Consider the following 18,532-nt stretch of genomic DNA (forward strand, 5'->3'; position numbering starts at 1 on the left):
GTTCTTCTGCGGCGCCAGCAGGTGGCAGCATGTTGCCTCATGTGACCAGTTCATTTTAGATCCTGGACTAAATATTTCACATTACTTTAATATGTAGCCTATTATACAAAAAACAGCTGCCATGATTTATAAAATAATTGTTTTAAATATGATGCTTATGGCATATTGTTTTTTTTAATTTTATTATTAACACATTTTTCCTCTTTTTTGTTAATTAAAACTACTCACTTCACGATCTGGTCTGAAAACTGTCAGATTTTCTTCTCTGACTCTTCTAATAAAAAATACCTTTTAAAAAGTGAAATCCGTTAATGGCGTGCATGTGGGCGGGGTTAGTGTGAAGGGGGCGGAGCTTCGCGGTCTGGGTCAGCAGCTGCAGGTCCAGACAGCTGCAGAGGAGACCTGGACTGTCTGCAGGTGAGCAGCCTGAGGAAACTGATCCTTCATATCACTTTGACTCACTTTTAGTGTAAACAGGAAAATCATTTATCTTCTTAAAAGACAGCAAAACATGAAGTTGATTCAGGAAATTGTTTTTCTTGTACATATTTCTTCTTTTATAGTGATTAACAACTTATAATAATCACTATATTCTTTTCAATGATCAAGCAGTGATACGAGTTGAGATTTAATTAATTTTTGGTTGTTTATTCAAGCCGTTCTTTTTTTGTTTTTAAACTGGAATTAAGGACAATAATTTGAATTTGTTGGATTCTCTCTGATCCTCACAGGATCAAAACTACAAGCGTTAATCGGTGGCTTCAATTTAAAATTAAATCTAAACAGCAACAGAACTTTTAGACGGTTTCTGAATTTAAAACCACGATCTGAGCAGTTTTTGAATAAAAACCTCTGCGTGTTTCTGCTGAAGAATCAACAGCTCCTGGAAAAACGACTCCAGCACTTTGAGCTGCGCTGAATTTACTGGGGAAAGCGGTGGAAGTGCTCATTTAAGCAGGTAAGGCACCTGAACAGCGCGACTCGCAGCGACCGCAGACCTGATGACGGGAGAAAGACGACAGGATGTGAGCTGTGAGCTACTGAGCGGGTTTGTGAGTTTCCACAGGAGGAGGAGGAGAAAGGTGGGCGAGGATGAAGAAAAGCGCGGAGAAGAGAGAGGACAGTAGCACCCTCATTGCCATGGAAACGACCTCTCAGATGAACTACGGCAGTATCACCAAGGTATCGGCTTTCCATTCACCACAGACGAGGAAATTCAAACATTCAGAAGCTGTAGTTCCTCACGGTGTCCTGCTCGAGTCCCTGCTTTTTAAGTTGGGCGTTATTTTACCCTGAAAGCTGAACTTACAGTTTTTGACAGGCTAACATATCGGGGGCAGCTTCGTTCAGAAGGACGACGATTCATTCTCACTAAAACAGAAGAATAATTTGTCTCCGTGAAAATCTTTGCAGAACTTCTGGTTGCCTTAGTTTTGCTCCTGAGTCCTGGTCAGTGCTTATCTATTATCATACCGAGATGCTAAATGTTCTGCCTGATTTGAAATTAAAGCTATTGCTGGAAGCTAATTCATAACCCAGTGTAATCTTATTTTTACACTGAAACCCTTGTGCTGTAGGGAAATCTAAACATTGCCCTTCAGACACAGGAAATGTTTAAATTGTGTTCAGCTTTCGGCAGGAAGTGAACCAGTAAATCTACTTACAAATGTGCTCATAAGTTTACATACCCTGGTGATTTTTTTTTGACCATTTTTCAGCAAATAGAATCTAATAAAAGCTTAATAGATAGTTCCTACAAATCTAAACCGGATGTGATCCACACCATCTTAGTAGGCAAGTAGGAGGGTAGAGATCTCAAAAATTGTGTTAGATAGGGACGACGCTAGAGCTGGTTCAAACCTTGTGGCTTGTTTATTGTTGTCATAGCAACTCCATAGCAACTGTCATAACTGTTAGTTATGGTGCCTACCAAGATGGCTGTCAACTACAAAGTTGACGTTACATGAGAACTATGTATTGAAGAGGGCGTCAGTTTGCTGAATGTCCATCTCTACTACATGACCTTACAGCTCTTCTCACCAGCTTGTCCAGTAGCTCAAGTTCCTTGTCTGTGAGCTGCTTTTGTAGTCGTTTTGCTTTCCTCGAGACTCAGAAACCAGAAACGTCAGTGCAGGACTGGATGAAAGATACTAGGGTCTGTTGGGAGCCCGGTAACTCGCTCAGCTGTTCACACTCGTTTGTGTCAACATGAATGCACTTTCTGTGGCCAAAATCACCAGGGTATGTAAACTTTTGATCAGAGTCATTTAGGTAGTTTCTGTTGTCCTTACCATTCAAAAAGAGCAAACGCAGATGTTTGACAATAAATGGCTCGACCCAACCATTAAGTGAAAGGAACAGTTTTGGGTTGTCCTTTACATTCTCTTGAAAAATGGCCAAAAAAGTCGAAATTAGAGAAATTAGAGAACAGTGGGCTGTCTGTGTTCACCGGGGTTGGGATTCACAACCACCATGCACCTCCACCCAAGAGTAGCTATGACTGTTTTAAACCCCGTCTGTAAAATGTGCATATATTAAAGATGCTCAAGGAATTAAAGCACTTTGAACTGCCTTATTGTTGAAAATGAAAATGTGCTATAGAATATTTGGAATATTAAAATTGCCTATTTTAATATTCCAAAGACCAAGAACGGATATTCTGTCAACAGTGCCCGTGTTTAAATCTTAAATTGTCACTATTTCTTATTAGTATTGTCACAATTACAGCCTTCACTGTCAAATTGTTGTTTATATTTCTAATGTCTATTTTTGTTATTTCTGTGATTTGTCTGTCTTAGTGTGTGCTGCTGGTCAGCCTTGTGAACGAGGACTTGACCTTAATGGGTTTTTACCTGGTTAAATAAAAGATTAATAAAAATAATAAAATAAAAGACCCATGTTGGGAAATGTAATTATTACACTAAAAGCATAACCTAGTCCAGGTTTGAAGAGTCTATAAGTATTGAAGTTTTTAAACTGGACAAATTAAAGATGCTCCAGGAAGTGAAAAATTAGGTGGAATCACACAAATCAGAAGCCTACTTCAGCTCCGTGTAATACAATTTGTTTCTTCTTGATGTATCTTTTAAAAATCTCATGTCAATGAATCTAACGTGTCGCTTACAAGTGCTCTACGTCAACCATTGTTCTTGATAAAGTCCTTTAAAGAAAAAAGTACGAGTCGAGGGTGGCCAACCTAGAGATGCTCGTTGTTAGGCTGACAGTCGACATCCTCTCAGGTGTTGACTGTCAGCTAGAATGTCACCAGCCTTTCCAAAGTTTACTGAAGTGTCTGCTCTTCTCATCGGCCAGCGCCAGCCACTCAGTTACCAGTGCCAGCCTATCAATCAGATCAGTAGCTTCGGAATGGGTATATCCTCCTGCTACAACGAAGTAGTCACCGCTGGCTGCACAGTAGTCTTAATTTTGACCATAGCACCACAGCAGAGATGTTTCGAAACTTCTAGATGCATTCGTGGTCCAACACACTTGAATCAGATGAATGGTTAATGACCAGGCCTCTGGAAAACTTGCTTACTCGCCAAAGAGGTGATTCAGCCTTTCAGTTCAGGTGTGTTAGAGCAGGCATGGCGATTCAGTGACCCTGAATTGCGCTTTCTCTCAGGTGTTGACTGCCAGTTAAACCCACAATGATGAACCTGTTACTGACTAAAAACTCTGTTGGTTTTAGTTGTATGATTTAGTCAAAGCTTGGAATATGAAGAAAGTCTGAGATGTACATATCTAAAATGCAAAGATCAAACAAATTTGAGCTCCGTACCTCCATTTCAGCCTTTGTGTCTGTTTTTTAAAGATTCATATGATTACAGTTCATGATTAAAAGCATGATGTGACCTCAGTAAAGCAGGGTTAGCATAGCTTGGCATTAAGCTTGGAACTGGAGGAAAACTGGTCACTCAGAGTGAAGCCCCGAGGCTTTCTCCTTACTGATGAGGAGCTGTGATTCATCAAGGCTGCAGCAGGAAACAGGATATCTGTGTGAGGAAGTGAGATCTTTGTTTTCTTCATCAGTGACACGTCTGTCATCAGCATCATTACCAACGATAAAGACATAAAAATCAGAATTCATGAGAACAGACCAAAATATACCATGATGAAAAGGAATCAGATGAGATTTCTACATGTAGAAAGAGGGGGTTAATGGCGCAATCAGCAGCATGCGTCATGCTTACAATGTTATCAGCTAATTATTAAGGAGGGACAGATAAAGCCTTGAAGGGGGCAGACCACTTTAGCAAGTTTTGAAGTTGACTGTTGCCTGCTTAAATCCAACTCTAGTTCATTTGCCTAGAAAGTCTTCTTCGGTTGGGGAGGTGTGAATGTGTTATCAAACTCTGAAACAGACCAAAAAAAACAAACTCTGGTCTGCCTACAAACTTTGATCTGGGTTCGGCTGAAATGAACTCTGGTTCAGTTTGAATGCCAAGCGGACCGAAAACCGCTCCAAAAGTAGGAAGTGGCCTACACTGCAGGGCATTCTGGGTAAATACAACCAAATCAAACATGTAAGCTTAGTGCTAGCAGGAGAAATATCTTATGGTCTTTATTCAAAGACCACAAGAGGAGCTGAGATTCAGCCAAGCTGTGGTTCTTGCTGCGGTGGTTCTTGGTGCAGCGCCCCCACAGGCCAGGAGGGGAACCGGTTGGTTTGACTCAGAACCACAGCAGCTGGAGGAGGAGCAGATGATGGAGTTCTGGTTCCAGTTGAACCGGACTATCAGGTGGTTGTTACATTTAGCAGTCCCTCCAGTTTTTTACGATCCTGTAATTATGGAAAATGTATGCAAAATCACTAGGGGGTTTTTCCGCGTTTTTGCATGATTTTGATTTTATTGTAAATTTTTCACTAAAATTGTCAAAAATACTGGGTTTAAGAGACTGCTAACTCTCACCTACAGGTGGCAGTATTTATTACTTCTACTACAATGCTGCCTCAGACTTACTTGATGTCAATGTATTGTCTGTGATCATTATGGCATGCAACAGAAAATCTAGTTTACAGAATATTCTTCTTGTTTTCCAGAAAGCAGCGACTCGGGACAGGAACGTGTTCAGTGATGGAAAGACTCGAATTGGTGAGATGGATTTTACTGAAACCCTTTACCAGAATTTATGTTAGGTATCATTTAACATCTTTTTACTGGAAAAAACTGAGATTAATTTCAGTATTAATGATTAAAATATTCTAAATCAGCTTACTGTTGAAATTCTACAGCTTTATGTTGTTAATAAAACATTCATTTGTTCATAAAGAAGAAATTAGGAATATCTTTTTCCATCTGCATGAGTAAGCTTTTGAGTGCTGTTTTCCTATTGGTCAGATTTTGTCCTGGTGTGGGAGGAGCTTCGGGGTGTTAATGAGAATGGCGCCACCCAGAGGAAGTGGAGGGAACAGTTTCTGAGGAGACTGAAACAAGTAGGCCTGCTGCAGGAGCAGGTGAGCAAAACAAACACACCTGAGAATGAAGTCAAACCCAAACAGAGCGACATGTGAGTGAAACGGCTGCCTCTGATTGGCTGTGATGAGAAATGTGATGCCTCAATGTAAACAGTTCAAGGAACAGAACGGTCATAAATGTTTGTAAAGAGAGGTATGCAGGTCCAAGCCCACATCATGAGTCCCCCACCACCGTGGCGGCGTTCTGTTTCCTGCTGTGCCAAATATTCACTTGTCCCTGTGTGTCCTGTAGAGTTTCTGTGGGGTTGGTGGGATCAGCATCACTCTGGTGGTTCTGTCCTGTTGTCCACAGAGGGTGGTCTCCCAGGTCAAGAAGAGGATCCACTTCATCCTCCTCAGCGCCCCCTGGAATCTCCTCTGCTACTACGCCGAGGAGATCAGTCTCAGAGCGCCCCTCCAGGTAAAACCCTCTCATGCAGCTGTCATACCTCTAGTGGACGTCCTCTCAGTGTGTCCTTCGTCCTCCTGCAGGTGGTCAACATTCCACTCACTAACTGGTCTGAAAGCTTCCTGTCCAAGCTGTCCCTCCCCAGTCCTCTGTCCCAGAACGTCCCCAACCCACCGCTGGAATACTACACCTGTCAGTTCAGGAACAACAAGCTGGAGAGGTCTGCAGTGTCTCTGTCCTCAGTCTCTGTCCTCAGTCTCTGTCCTCAGTCTCTGTCCTCAAGTCTCTGTCCTCAGTCTCTGTCCTCAGTCTCTGTCCTCAAGTCTCTGTCCTCAAGTCTCTGTCCTCAGCCTCCGTCCTCAGCCTCCGTCCTCAGTCTCTGTCCTCAGCCTCCGTCCTCAGCCTCTGTCCTCAGCCTCCGTCCTCAGTCTCCGTCCTCAGTCTGGGACCAGACTAGTTCCTGCTGCAGCATCACCTGTCCTCTATCTGCAGGTTCCTAGGAAGTGACAACAGAGAGACATTCTTTAAGACCACCCAGAGGCACATAGTGGTGAGTTCAGGAACTATTTGTTTCGTGGGAAAAAATTATCTTCTCTTACTCAGATTTGAAAAATATAGCATTCCACCAAATTACCTTTAACACCTCCTCTAAGAAAGTGAGCAAAATGTTGTGTTTTGTATCATCATATGCAGATGATATTCAACTGAGCCTGAAGTTACTAGCAGATTACCTTACTGTCTCATTCAGACGGTATTTCAGATCAAACCGTCACAGAATAAGTTAAATTCAAGCTGAAGCAGCATTGAATGCTCCTCGCCGCTCTGCGCCTTTCCGGCCTAATGGCGTCCATGTGAGCTCCGGCACCACCAACTCGTCGCTGTTATCAACGCTCTCATGCCATTCCCACACTTTTTTACTAGGCGACGCAATGACTAAATTTTCAAAATAACCTTCAATTCAGTTCAGTACGAGTCCAGCAGCAAGCCTTTAAAGACAGGCTGAAAACTAACTTTCCACACACGATAGTTATTGTGACTTCCCTTGTGGTGATGTATAAATGATGAGGACTTCCTGTAGTTTTTTGAGCATGTGGTCATCATGGTTTAGTGCAGTGGTTCCCAAACTTTTTCTTCTGCGCCCCCCCCAGTGGTTTCCAAACATTTTCTGCCCCCCCCACCCCATGGATTACAAATGGCTGTCTGGTTGAAACGACGTGTGTGAGGGGGGGGCGGGAGGGGGCATCGACTTTTTGGGGGGCAAAATGAATGTACGTAGCTGAAAATAGACACCAGCATCGGTAGCCTACAAGGTACCTGTTAAGCTTAAGGTTCTGTATTGATATTAGCTAGTCATCTTTTAGCTAACATTAGCTAGTCATCTTTTAGCTAACATTAGCTAGTCATCTTTTAGCTAACATTAGCTAGTCATCTTTTAGCTAACATTACCTGCATCCAGCAGCTTTACTCAACTCAGTCGGTTAGTCTGGAGGGAAAAACTGTGAAAAGTTCTTTGCGTTTTGCTGGTTTGCTGCCGTGATTCTAACACAAACCTACGTAGCTCCGCCCAGCAGCAGCAGGTCTCCTTCACAGGTGGAAACCCAGCGCGAGCGTCGTAGCGCTCATGTTGCGTTTAAAGGCGGCTCGGAAAAACAGGTTACAACATGTTAACAACGGATTAAACAGTTTTAACTGCTGATAAAAGTGACAGAGGACACAAGTATGGGAAGTGTGGAAGCCTCTACTGTATCAAACTGACAGGAATAACAGAGAGTTGACCATTCTAAGGTAAAAACCCAGCGCATACAGTGTTCATGTTTTTTTTTTTTTCATCCAGACGGCTTCCCGCGCCCCCCTGCAATGACACGGCGCCCCCCTCTAGGGGGCGCGCCCCACAGTTTGGGAACCTCTGGTTTAGTGGATACAGATTCAATCTTTTGAGATAGTACAGTTCGTCCTGTCTCACCGTAGGGGGCGCTGGTGAGCTGCTTGGCCGTGACCACTTTTGATTCTATAAAACTCCAATCAAGCAGAGGACAATTTTGGGCAAAGTTTGGTGAATTTTCAGCCAAAAGCACCAAGAAAAATATGAAATCCTACAATAACAATACGCCTGTAGACATTTTAAAAAATAATTTATTTTTACAGATAATAACAGTTCCAGCTGCAGCAACAGCTGCCAGTTCAGATCCCACTCAGACTTCCAGCAGAGCTCCAGTGAACTGGACTCTGTGAACTGGTTCCAGTCCCATCATCAGGTCCCAGGTTGCTCCTCATCCCTCCTCAGATCCAGGATGTATCTGTCAGCGGACGGATGCCGCAGAGAGCAACGCCTCCTTACCAATACCAATACCAATACCAACTTTATTTATAAAGCACTTTAAAACAACCACAGTTGATACAAAGTGCTGTACAATTGAAAAACACAACATAATAAAAAAGTAATTAAAACAGTTTAAAAACAAAAAACATACAAATTAAAACTAGATCCCACTGGTGCTAAAAGCCAAGTAAAATAAATGGGTTTTAAGACGAGCTTTAAAAGTGGACAGAGAAGGGGCCTCTCTGACCTGCAAAGGTAAGTCATTCCATAATTTGGGGCCCATGACAGAGAAAGCCCTGTCCCCTCTGAGCTTCCTTTTTGTTCTCGGTACCTCCAAGAGCAGCTGATTTGCTGACCTGAGAGACCGATGGGGTACGTAGGGATGAAGAAGCTCAGAGAGGTAAGCCGGGGCAAGATTATGCAATGATTTAAAAACAAACATAAGAATTTTAAAATGAATCCTAAAATATACAGGCAGCCAGTGAAGTGAGGCCAGGACAGGGGTCACATGCTCCCTCTTTCGAGTTCCTGTCAGAAGTCGTGCAGCTGCATTTTGTACTAGCTGCAGACGTGAGAGCAGCGACTGACTGACTCCCAGATAAAGTGCATTACAGTAGTCCAATCGAGTTGAAATAAAAGCGTGGATCACTGTTTCAAAATGCTGCCTGGAAAGAAAAGATTTCACAGACGCCAATCGCCTTAAATGATAAAAGCTGGTCTTAACCACGGCTCTAATTTGGCTGTCCTTCTGCAAACACTCCCAGTCAAACACAAACAGAGCTGGAAATGCTGCAGGAAACCAGTTCCAGAAGTTAAACCATCAACCCCAAACAAGCATGAATCGAGAGCAGAAAGCTGAAAATAGGCATAATGTTGCTGCTGTACATAAAATCTAAGGGTTTTTTTTCTGTCTGGCTCTTTATAAGTTGCTTTGTTTGCAAGAAACTAATTTTAAAGTATAAAGTGATAATTAAAGGGTGCAGTACTTCCTCTGACCTGTAGGGGGCTGTATTTGACAAAAGAAGCTGAAAACACAGACGTTAGATTATGATTTTTTTTGCATTTAACATTTAACTGTATATTATTAAAGTTGGAATATTGTTGTCATTTAAAAAAATTACTTAAATGTTTGTATGTTACTTTTTAATAATTAAGACATTAAGGATATAAGAAGAATTTTCCCTCTCAAATGTCCTTAAACTCCTAAAAATTTTCAATTTTCATTGACAATTAATGTTTTAAATTAATTATATAATATTCTAATAATATATTTTATTTAAAAAGAAATCAGTTTGTCATGTTTTCAATATGAAAACAACATGGATGAGACTGAAACTCTGCATCTAAATCAGCAGCATAAAACAAGCAGAAAACAAACTGGTCACCTGTCCAGGTCACCTGTCCAGGTGACCTGGACAGGTCACCTGGACAGGTCACCTGGACAGGTGACCTGGACAGGTCACCTTTTGCCCGAAACGTTGCTGGAGGAACCAGCAGCCCTCCTGATCCCACTTGGGTCAGTTAGAAAATGGATGGATGCCAGGAAATTAAATAATTAAAAAATATTTTCAGTTAGCTGTGTTTTGTTTAATAAATCGAAGTAAATGTCTTAAGCTGTGTTTCTCATGGAACATTGCTCATTCCTCAGGGGCGTGTCCTGGTGTCCCTCATCTTTCTCTGTCAGTTTGAGTTTCAACCTGAAACGTTTCTCTGTCTCTGCAGCTGTATGAGATCCTGGCCAGAACTCCGTACGGTTGTGTGAACCGGGGCGAGGTGGGCATCGACCGGCTGATCAGTGAGGAAGTCTTCACAGCAGCGTACCCACTGCATGAGGTCTGAACCTGACATCCCTACAGTTTAAAATGGTTTAGAGGAACCTTTACAATGTCAGCTCTGTTTGCAGGGGAACTACAAGATGCCGGACAACCCAGTGTCCCTCCAGTCTTTAGGACTGAGGCAGATCCTGCATGGGTACTGGTCCAAGTGGTCCTGCTGGAGACGCTACCAACCTCTGGACCACATAAGGGAGTACTTTGGGGAGAAGATAGCTCTCTACTTTGCTTGGATTGGTAATTCATGTCTTGTTTAAAATGATCCAGTCCAGATTGTCTTTCCCCGTTTTCCTTGGTGTGATCCAGACTTTCCTGTGATCCTCTAAATTAACAGTTCTCTGGTCTTTCTGGCAGACTTGATGGGTCTTAGAGATTTTCAGTGGATTTTAGCAGCTTTCTGTAGGATGAGGAGTTCCTCAGGGATGTGTACAGGAGTCCCTAATGTGGCTTGTGTGCAGTGTGGCTTGCAGTAATCTATTAGCTTTAAATGGAAAACAAAACAGCACCACTTTAAAAGATCTTAACGTGTTTTCTTGTCAGAAGGCAGATTTAACACAGACTACATGACTGTAACTCTCCTCAGTGTTAAGTCAGTGGGTGTCTGCAGGTTTCTACACTGCCTGGCTGCTGCCTGCATCTCTGGTTGGGACTCTGATCTTCCTGTTGGGTTTTGTGCTTGTGTCCTCCGACGTCCCAGCGTAAGAACACATTCTACTTTTATTGTTCAGGCTTCATGTTTTTGTAACAATCCCAGCTGCAGTGGTGAAAATGATTCACCACCCAAACAAAAGCCTGGATAGTTTCTACAGAAGATGTTGTTTGTACCTGCAGGAAGGAGGTGTGTGAGAGCGAAGACACTTTCATCATGTGTCCTCTCTGCAACATCTGCTCCACCTGGAACTATTCCAGCATCTGCTTCACCTACAAGGTACCTGTGAGCCATCTTGCTTTCCTTGAACCAGCCTCAGTCGGTCCAAGCTGGGCTAAACAGCGAAGGGGTCAGTTATTGTCAGAACTAAAAGTTTTCATTTCTTAGCGGCGTTTTAATGACTTTCAACCAGCTGTCTGCTGCTGTTCAGGGTTGGGTTTTCAACCTTCTCCTGGGTTTCCTTAGACACAAAAATCTTTTTAAACTAAATTGAATAATAAACTTAATGAACTGTTTGATAACTAGGATCAACTGAAATTGTTTATTGGATCGAATTTACCTTTTTTTGTCAAGCGCATCGAGATGACACGTGTTGTGAAGAGGAGCTACATAAAGTAACTGACCTGAACTGCATTGAACTGGAGGCAGTTCAATAATAAAGTTTGTCTCTTTATTTAGGTGTGGCGGCCACACACTCATTCTCAGGGCGGTAACTTTTGACACGCCTGATTTAATGTTTCTAACTCAGCGTTGTGTTTGTGTTTTATCCTGACTCAAACTCTGTGATTTCCCAGCGTTTCCAATGTTTTCGGCTCTGCCTCAGCGTGTCCTTCGTCTCTCTGCAGGCGGGTCTCCTGTTTGACAACTGGGGGACAGTGTTTCTCAGCATCTTCATGTCTTTGTGGGCCGTCACCTTCCTGGAGTACTGGAAGAGAACTTGTTCGTATCTTTCCCACCGCTGGGACTGCACTGACTTGGAGGACATTGAGGTTAGACGCCACGATGCCTCGCTCTAAAATGGTTCCACTTTCCAGAAGCTTCTGTAAGTCCTTTCCTTCCCCGAACAGGAGCGTCCGCGTCCAGAGTTCTCGGCCATGGCGCCGATGACCATGAGGAACCCGGTCACCGGGGCTGAGGAACCTTACTTTCCTGAGAATAAACGCTTGAACAGAACTGCCACTGGCTGCATGGTCATCGTCATCATGGTAAACCTCCTGATCTTCCACATAATCCTACCTATAATGGTGTTGTCTTCATTAGAACAGAAAAATAATTTGCTAACTATAAAGACGATTGTTTCTCAGTCTGTCTCGCGTCTTCATCTCCTTCTAGTTGACGACTGAGCTGAAACTCAGTCCTGTTTCAGTTTAATCATCTGATTTTCCTAAATGTTGCTCCCTTAAAGTTGTATAAATTGGATGGCTATTGTTGAAAACATGTGATGTAACATAAACTTAATCCAAGTCATGAAAATGGATAACAATTTTATGAAAATAATTGGTTTAAAAAGCTCAAAAATAACGGCCATCTTGAAATTCGAGTGGCTAATGGGAAATATGAACAACCTACAATCTGAGGAGTGAGCATGCAAATATTTATGCTGGGATGTAGAGTTTTGCACCATAGTACCAAACTATTAGCACAGTTTAGATCAACATTATACAGCCCAGAAATGGAATCACAATCAGAATTAGAATAACTACGAACATAGAATCCAGAAACAGGAACATCACGGCTTAGATTATTTTACTTTTAACCCAGAAAAGGATTTAGCTCTCCTTCTTCTTTTTGTCTTTCCTTTGGTTTGTTATTTTGTTTGTATTTCCTTTTAATTAATGTAAAGCACTTTGAATTGCCTTGTTGCTGAAAATGTGCTTTATAAATAAAATTACCTTACCAAACAAAGGTGAGAATAAGAGGCTGAACTTGACTTTGCTGTGTGCAGGTTGCCGTGGTGCTGATGTTCCTCATTGCCATTATTTTGTACCGTACCATCATCAGCGTTGTCATCTACAAGTCAAGCAGAACTAACAGTTTCTTCGGCATATCTGTGAGTCCAATAACTGTGGCGTTCCTTCAGATGTTTTCACAATATATACATAAAGTGTAGATTCCCGAGTGCGCTGCCCTGAGGGACACCTTATGTTCTGATCCTGTCAAGAACTCTGAATGAGCTTTACCTGATTTCTGCTCTCAGGCTGTGACGATAGCCAGCATTTCAGGATCAGTACTGAACCTGCTTGTTATCCTCATGCTGTCCAAGGTTTACACCTCGCTGGCCAACATCCTCACACGCTGGGGTGAGTCTCTGCTCTCGAATTTAGAGTGTGACAAATGGGTTTCATTGCACCCTTTATCTACTGACAGTTTAAAGAATGCACCAACAACAGAAAGAGAGTAAAACCAAGTCTAATTTAAAGTTATCAATGCTCAAATAAAATCAATATTCTACTGAGCCAAAGTAAAAAAGCTGTGAATATCTTAGTCCTTCCTTTCTGCTTAAACAAGATTTAATGATTAAAGTAGCTGATAACATACATTTTTCAAAGTGAGCAGTTATCTGGTGTTCATGTGGTGGAAACCTCTCCGTCTTCACCATCTTCATGCCTGTGTGTTCGTTGCTATTCAGAAATGCATCGCACTCAAACCAAATATGAAGACATGTTCATCCTCAAAGTCTTCATATTCCAGTTTGTGAACTTCTACTCAACTCCAGTCTACATCGCCTTCTTCAAAGGCAGGTGAGAGCTGCTCCAGCAAATCGCGACGGCCTCTAAGCTTCTTCAATGTAACATTTTTATCAAGTATTTGAGTGGTTCTGCTTATAATCATATGATTATAAGTCTTTGGACTTTCTCCAAAGACTTAGCCTGTGTTTGTCCTAACAAGCTTGTTTGTGGGTCTCTTCAGGTTCGTCGGTTACCCTGGAATGTACAACACTCTGTTTGGCATTCGCAATGAAGCTGTGAGTTTGTTTTTGTTCATGTTTGAAAGAAAGACAAATGTTTCCTTAATCAGAAAATAATTTCTCAAGGGGCTGCCTGATATAGAGAAAGTCTTCCAGCATCCTGAGGTTCTTGAGGGTAGATGGATCAGAACTTCATTCGCAGGTGTTCATCTGATCAGGAGACCTCCTGTGGAGGTTTAACTTGGAGGCTTTCCAGGCTCATCCCACTGGGTTCAGACTCTCAGGCTGATCCAGAACTTTCTGAAGGGCCTATGAATGCTTATGCCTTATTTCCACTGACGTTACAGCATGGGTCAATGCAGTTTGCTATTTTATGCTCCAGCCCATTTAGAAAAGCATTTCCAGCATCAGTTGGACCCTTACTGGGCATGCGGGGTTAAACCCAAATCCATAAAGTTGCATCATACGAGTGCGACGATGGATGTGATGTTTTGACGTCTTTCTGTCCCCCAATCAATAGACGATGTTGTGTTGTGTGACGCCAGTAGATCCTCAAAACTGGACCGTACCATTGTCCTTAGGACCTACAACAGAAATGGGTCAGGAGTATTGCAGCATGGGCCAATGGAAACAGAGCCGTACCGCTCAGGAGATCCTCCGACTGAGCTTGAGAGTGTTTCTGGAGAAAAGCTCCATTCACACTGCAGCAGGAAGTGACCCAATTTCTATTTTTTTTTTTTTTTTTGCCTTAATGCGACCTGTATCTGACCTTTTTATGAGATCCGATACATATCCAGTCTTTTCAAATGTGGCCTGAATCCTAACGGCCAGGTCCCGAACGTCAATGATTCTCCATAAACGTCACTATTCTGTGTCCTGATAAGCAAGCGGGAAAAAAAACAACCATGGTGGACAATAATGAGGGTTAAGTTATTAATGTGCTGCTCCGTTGGACAACAACTTCAAAATTCGTAAGATGTGCTCCGCCGTTAGCCTCCATGTTTACTTGCACAGATCCTGACCACTTCTTTTTTATGGCAAAACACTCTATGTCTGATGTTATTGCGCCCTCTACTGTGCATGTGAGACACTTTCAGATCTGCAGTGTGAATGTAGCCTAAGTCTGAGTTTGCCTCCTGGACATTTCAACCTGCTGATCTGGCACCATAACTCATAGTTCCAACAGTTAGATTTTTTCCAGAGTCAGTTAATATAAATGAAGAAGATGATGTTCTTGTCTCTGTTCCAGTGTGGAGCCGGCGGGTGTCTTATTGACCTGGCTCAGGAGCTGCTGGTCATCATGGTGGGAAAACAGATCATCAACAACATCGAGGAGTTCATCTCCCCGTAAAGGACACACACAGCCACACAAACAACACACCATCAATAAAAATGTAATAAGTCCTCTGCTGGTCATAACTGACAGAGGAATTTAAACAAGCATTCCAAGTCCTGGTAGATCCCAAAAAAATATAAAATATAAATTCAGCAGTGCCACAGAGGAGCTAAGCCAAACCTGTGGCATCTAAAACAGCTTGTAAGTGAGAAGTGAGGTTAAAGCTTTTTGTGCAGTGAGAAATACTGGTGCCAAAATTAAAACCAGTTTAAAAATAGTAGAGTAACTCCAGACGAAGAACAAATCCAGCTTGAGGTATTGTCTTGATGTGGTGACATCTTTTATCTTCCTCTGGCAGGCGGGCTTAAGCCCAGATGCCTAACTGGGTATCATCCTAGTGTGATGATAAATGTGGCACATTGATACTTCTCTTGATTGTTGCTAGCAGTGACATTTTTCTTTCTCCCAGTCAGTGGACTTTGTTGTGTGGCCCTAACTGTACCATCGTCCTCTGGACCTTCAGCTGAAGGGGCCCAGGAGTGGTGCAGTACGGGTCCTTTGAGTGGGCCAGTTTTAACATAGAAACAGGCAAAACAGCATCGCAAACTACACCGACCCACTCATTGGAAACGAGGCACAAGATACATGATGGAATATCATCTGCAGAATAATGACGAGGGAAACTGAGGGAAACATTATCCATTGCTAAGGAGGCCAAGTGCTGCACATTGGGGAACATCTTAATGAAATTTTAGAAGTTCAGAACTTTTCTTTTCTGACAGAAACTCAGCAACCCAGAACTAGCATCCACCTGCATCAATGAGGCTGAACAGCAGATGCAGACACAGAGGTCCCTCAGTGGGCAGGATTACGAACTTGGATCTGATCTGGGCAGGCATTGCCTCGCCTGCTGGTGGGCCGGAGGGGCCGGAGGTGCCACATAGCAAACTGTGGCTACAATGCAGTAGCTTATCACAATCAGCTTGTGAATGACTGAATATACTGTGAAGCTTCAAGGTCCTCTGGATTTGATAAAGCACAATACAAGTAAAAGAGATGAACTAATATTACCCTTTTTGGAAATTTTTTAAGCCCTACTTACTCCAATAGAGGAGAAATTTGAAGAGTATTGATTTGATAACTTTACAAAGGCTTTATGTAAATCATGTTTCAAAAGAGTTTCTTAAGTCTGACAACAGCTTTCAGACTAGACTGCAAGACACATGAAGCAGAAGGCTCTTGTTCTGGCAGGAAGGTTAAGGCGTGGTGGCAGAGAAACAAAATGCATCCTCTCCTGAAGGCAGGGGAGGGGACTCAGACGATGATGGACGTTTCTCCTTGGGAGGCAGATTACGAGCTGCTGGTCTGTGAGGGACTCTTCGGTGAATATCTGGAGATGGGTAACCAAAGCCTCTGTTTGCTCCAGAATCAAAGAGCCTCCATGACTGTGGGTTGTTTCTGAAATCTAGTGCTTCTCTTCTCAGTGCTTCAGTTTGGTTTCATCACCATCTTTGTGGCGGCGTGTCCTCTCGCTCCTCTCTTCGCTCTCATGAACAACTGGGTGGAAATCCGTTTGGACGCTCAGAAGTACGTGAAGGAATTTCGCCGCCCGGTGGTGGAGCGAGCTCAGGACATCGGCATCTGGTTTCACATCCTGCAGTTCATCTCACACATGGCCGTCATCAGCAACGTGAGTCTCCGGTCCTGATGAGGAGCAGCTTTCCTGAGAGATAGAAAATACTTTCCCAAAATCTGTTTCCAGGCTTTTCTCATTGCCTTCACCTCGTCCTTTGTGCCTCGGCTGTACTACCGTTACACCAGGGATAGCACCCTGAGCGGCTTCGTTAACTTCACCCTGGCAACAGCCCCACAGAGCTACATGCAGCAGCACCACAACGTCTCTTGCAGGTAATGGCATGAGGTTCATGTTGAGAGAAAAACAATGGTCCATGACATTTACCTCATCTATCCATCCAACACTGTTTTCCTCCCAATGGTTGCAGGTTTCAGTCTTGATGTCGGTTTTTATTGTCTTCTGCAGGTATCGAGGTATGAGGGACGAGAAAGGTGAATACCTGCCGGAGTTCTACAAACTCCTCGTTATACGACTTAGCTTTGTCATCATCTTTGAGGTCAGTGTTTCTCACAAGCTATGCATTTCATGGACCTTCACTGTGAAGCTTTGAAAAGAGAGAGACATCCGTGAGATGTGAGTGAAAGAAGATGTTGCATGTCTGGGTTTGATGTTGTGTGTTTCACCATCTTTGTACCTCAGCATGTGGTCTTTTTCATCCACCGACTAATCGACTTGATAGTTCCTGACATCCCTGAAGACGTGGAGCTTAAGATGAAGAGGGAGCACTACATGGCTAAACAGGCGCTGGCTGAGAATAAGGTCCAACATTTATCATTTGAGCTTTATTTCCTTTAAGTTAGACTGTGTGTTTGGCAGGAGTATGTTTGGACACTGTTTGTTGTGTGCCTCCAGGCTTTGGGGAAAACCTCTATTCCAAATGATAAGGACATCATGTCAGGTGACATGTATCGTCGTGGATCCAGAGCCGTAATTCTATTGAATGACCGCCGACCACCAAATCTGAAGAAGGTCCCAAAAAATTATACCTGAAGCCCGACTGCATCAGAACTGAAGGCTATGAGACCGGTTCCAGTGGAGGTTTTAAAATCTCCAGATTGGGGTTTTCTTCATGGATCTTCTGGATGTTTACTGGATTAAATAAAATAATCCAGTTTTCCAACTTGTCATAGAACAGCGTGCCGGTGGAGAAGTTGTATCTTCCTACCTTTACCTTCTGAAACCGGAATCAAAGACCTGTGAGATTTCTGAGTAACTCTCCTCAGAACTTTGAACTTCCTCAAACAGAGACTTGAAGTAGAATCACTGAAAATGAAAATGATCCAAGTCGCTGCTGTTAGAGAGAACTAATGCCTGTTCCTTTACTAGCTTTCGTTGAGTAATTAAGCAAATGTTTGTGATATTTTATAATATTTTGAAAATAATTTTGGAGATGCTTCTGTTATTGCATTAAACTACTGATATTGACATTGTGTTTCTCATATTTTCTCCTCATTTTGCAGTTATAGGGTCATTGACCAATAAATAAAAACTCTGGAGTCAATGAAAGTCTTTGGATAGTGATCCTGTAGTCCAGCTGATGCTCTGGAAGTCGGTATATTACTGGACAGGACTTTGCATATTAGTAATGGCGCCTGAAGACGATCCTCAGGCGCCATTACTAGGCATTGAGTAATGTCCACAAAGCAATACTTCAATGCAGTATAAGTAGGATTCTGTCACAAAAATTGATGTAGCGCCTTAAATTCTTATCTGATTTCTATAAAATGTGGCTTAAATTAAAGCTGAGAACATTTCCAATTTTTTGATAAAAAATATATTTTCTACCTCTATATAAATCGATAAACAGTTTGGTTTATGTTAGTTCTGTCAAAATGCAAGAGAGGACTAAGCATATTTCTCTTTTGTATTGATCAACAAATTGTAGAAGTCATACTTGGGCTCTTATGCTTTATGAAATATTTCGACCAATTTATAATTGAATATTGTCACATTCTACAAATAAAGCTTGTTTTATTCAGGACAT

The 18,532-nt window shown here is 42.5% G+C and overlaps 1 protein-coding gene across 1 annotated transcript; it reads left to right on the top strand.

The window, feature by feature from the left end:
• Positions 1-393: 393 nt before the first annotated feature.
• LOC106929757 (anoctamin-7-like) lies at positions 394-17,973 on the top strand. The gene is made up of 25 exons (XM_088011543.1): positions 394-417; positions 872-958; positions 1,067-1,182; positions 5,045-5,096; positions 5,343-5,458; positions 5,772-5,879; positions 5,951-6,087; positions 6,360-6,417; positions 9,910-10,020; positions 10,091-10,256; positions 10,627-10,717; positions 10,851-10,947; positions 11,514-11,657; positions 11,736-11,873; positions 12,614-12,718; positions 12,866-12,968; positions 13,298-13,409; positions 13,579-13,633; positions 14,826-14,923; positions 16,164-16,312; positions 16,397-16,602; positions 16,675-16,820; positions 16,954-17,044; positions 17,188-17,307; positions 17,401-17,973. The coding sequence occupies exons 3-25, from the start codon at positions 1,093-1,095 to the stop codon at positions 17,536-17,538; spliced, it is 2,631 nt and encodes an 876-aa protein (XP_087867669.1). The 5' UTR covers positions 394-417; positions 872-958; positions 1,067-1,092; the 3' UTR covers positions 17,539-17,973.
• Positions 17,974-18,532: the final 559 nt, after the last annotated feature.

Source organism: Poecilia mexicana, unplaced genomic scaffold, assembly GCF_051168715.1.
Source record: "Poecilia mexicana isolate PSO_F unplaced genomic scaffold, ASM5116871v1 scaffold_13, whole genome shotgun sequence".
In the NCBI taxonomy this organism is placed as follows: domain Eukaryota; kingdom Metazoa; phylum Chordata; class Actinopteri; order Cyprinodontiformes; family Poeciliidae; genus Poecilia; species Poecilia mexicana.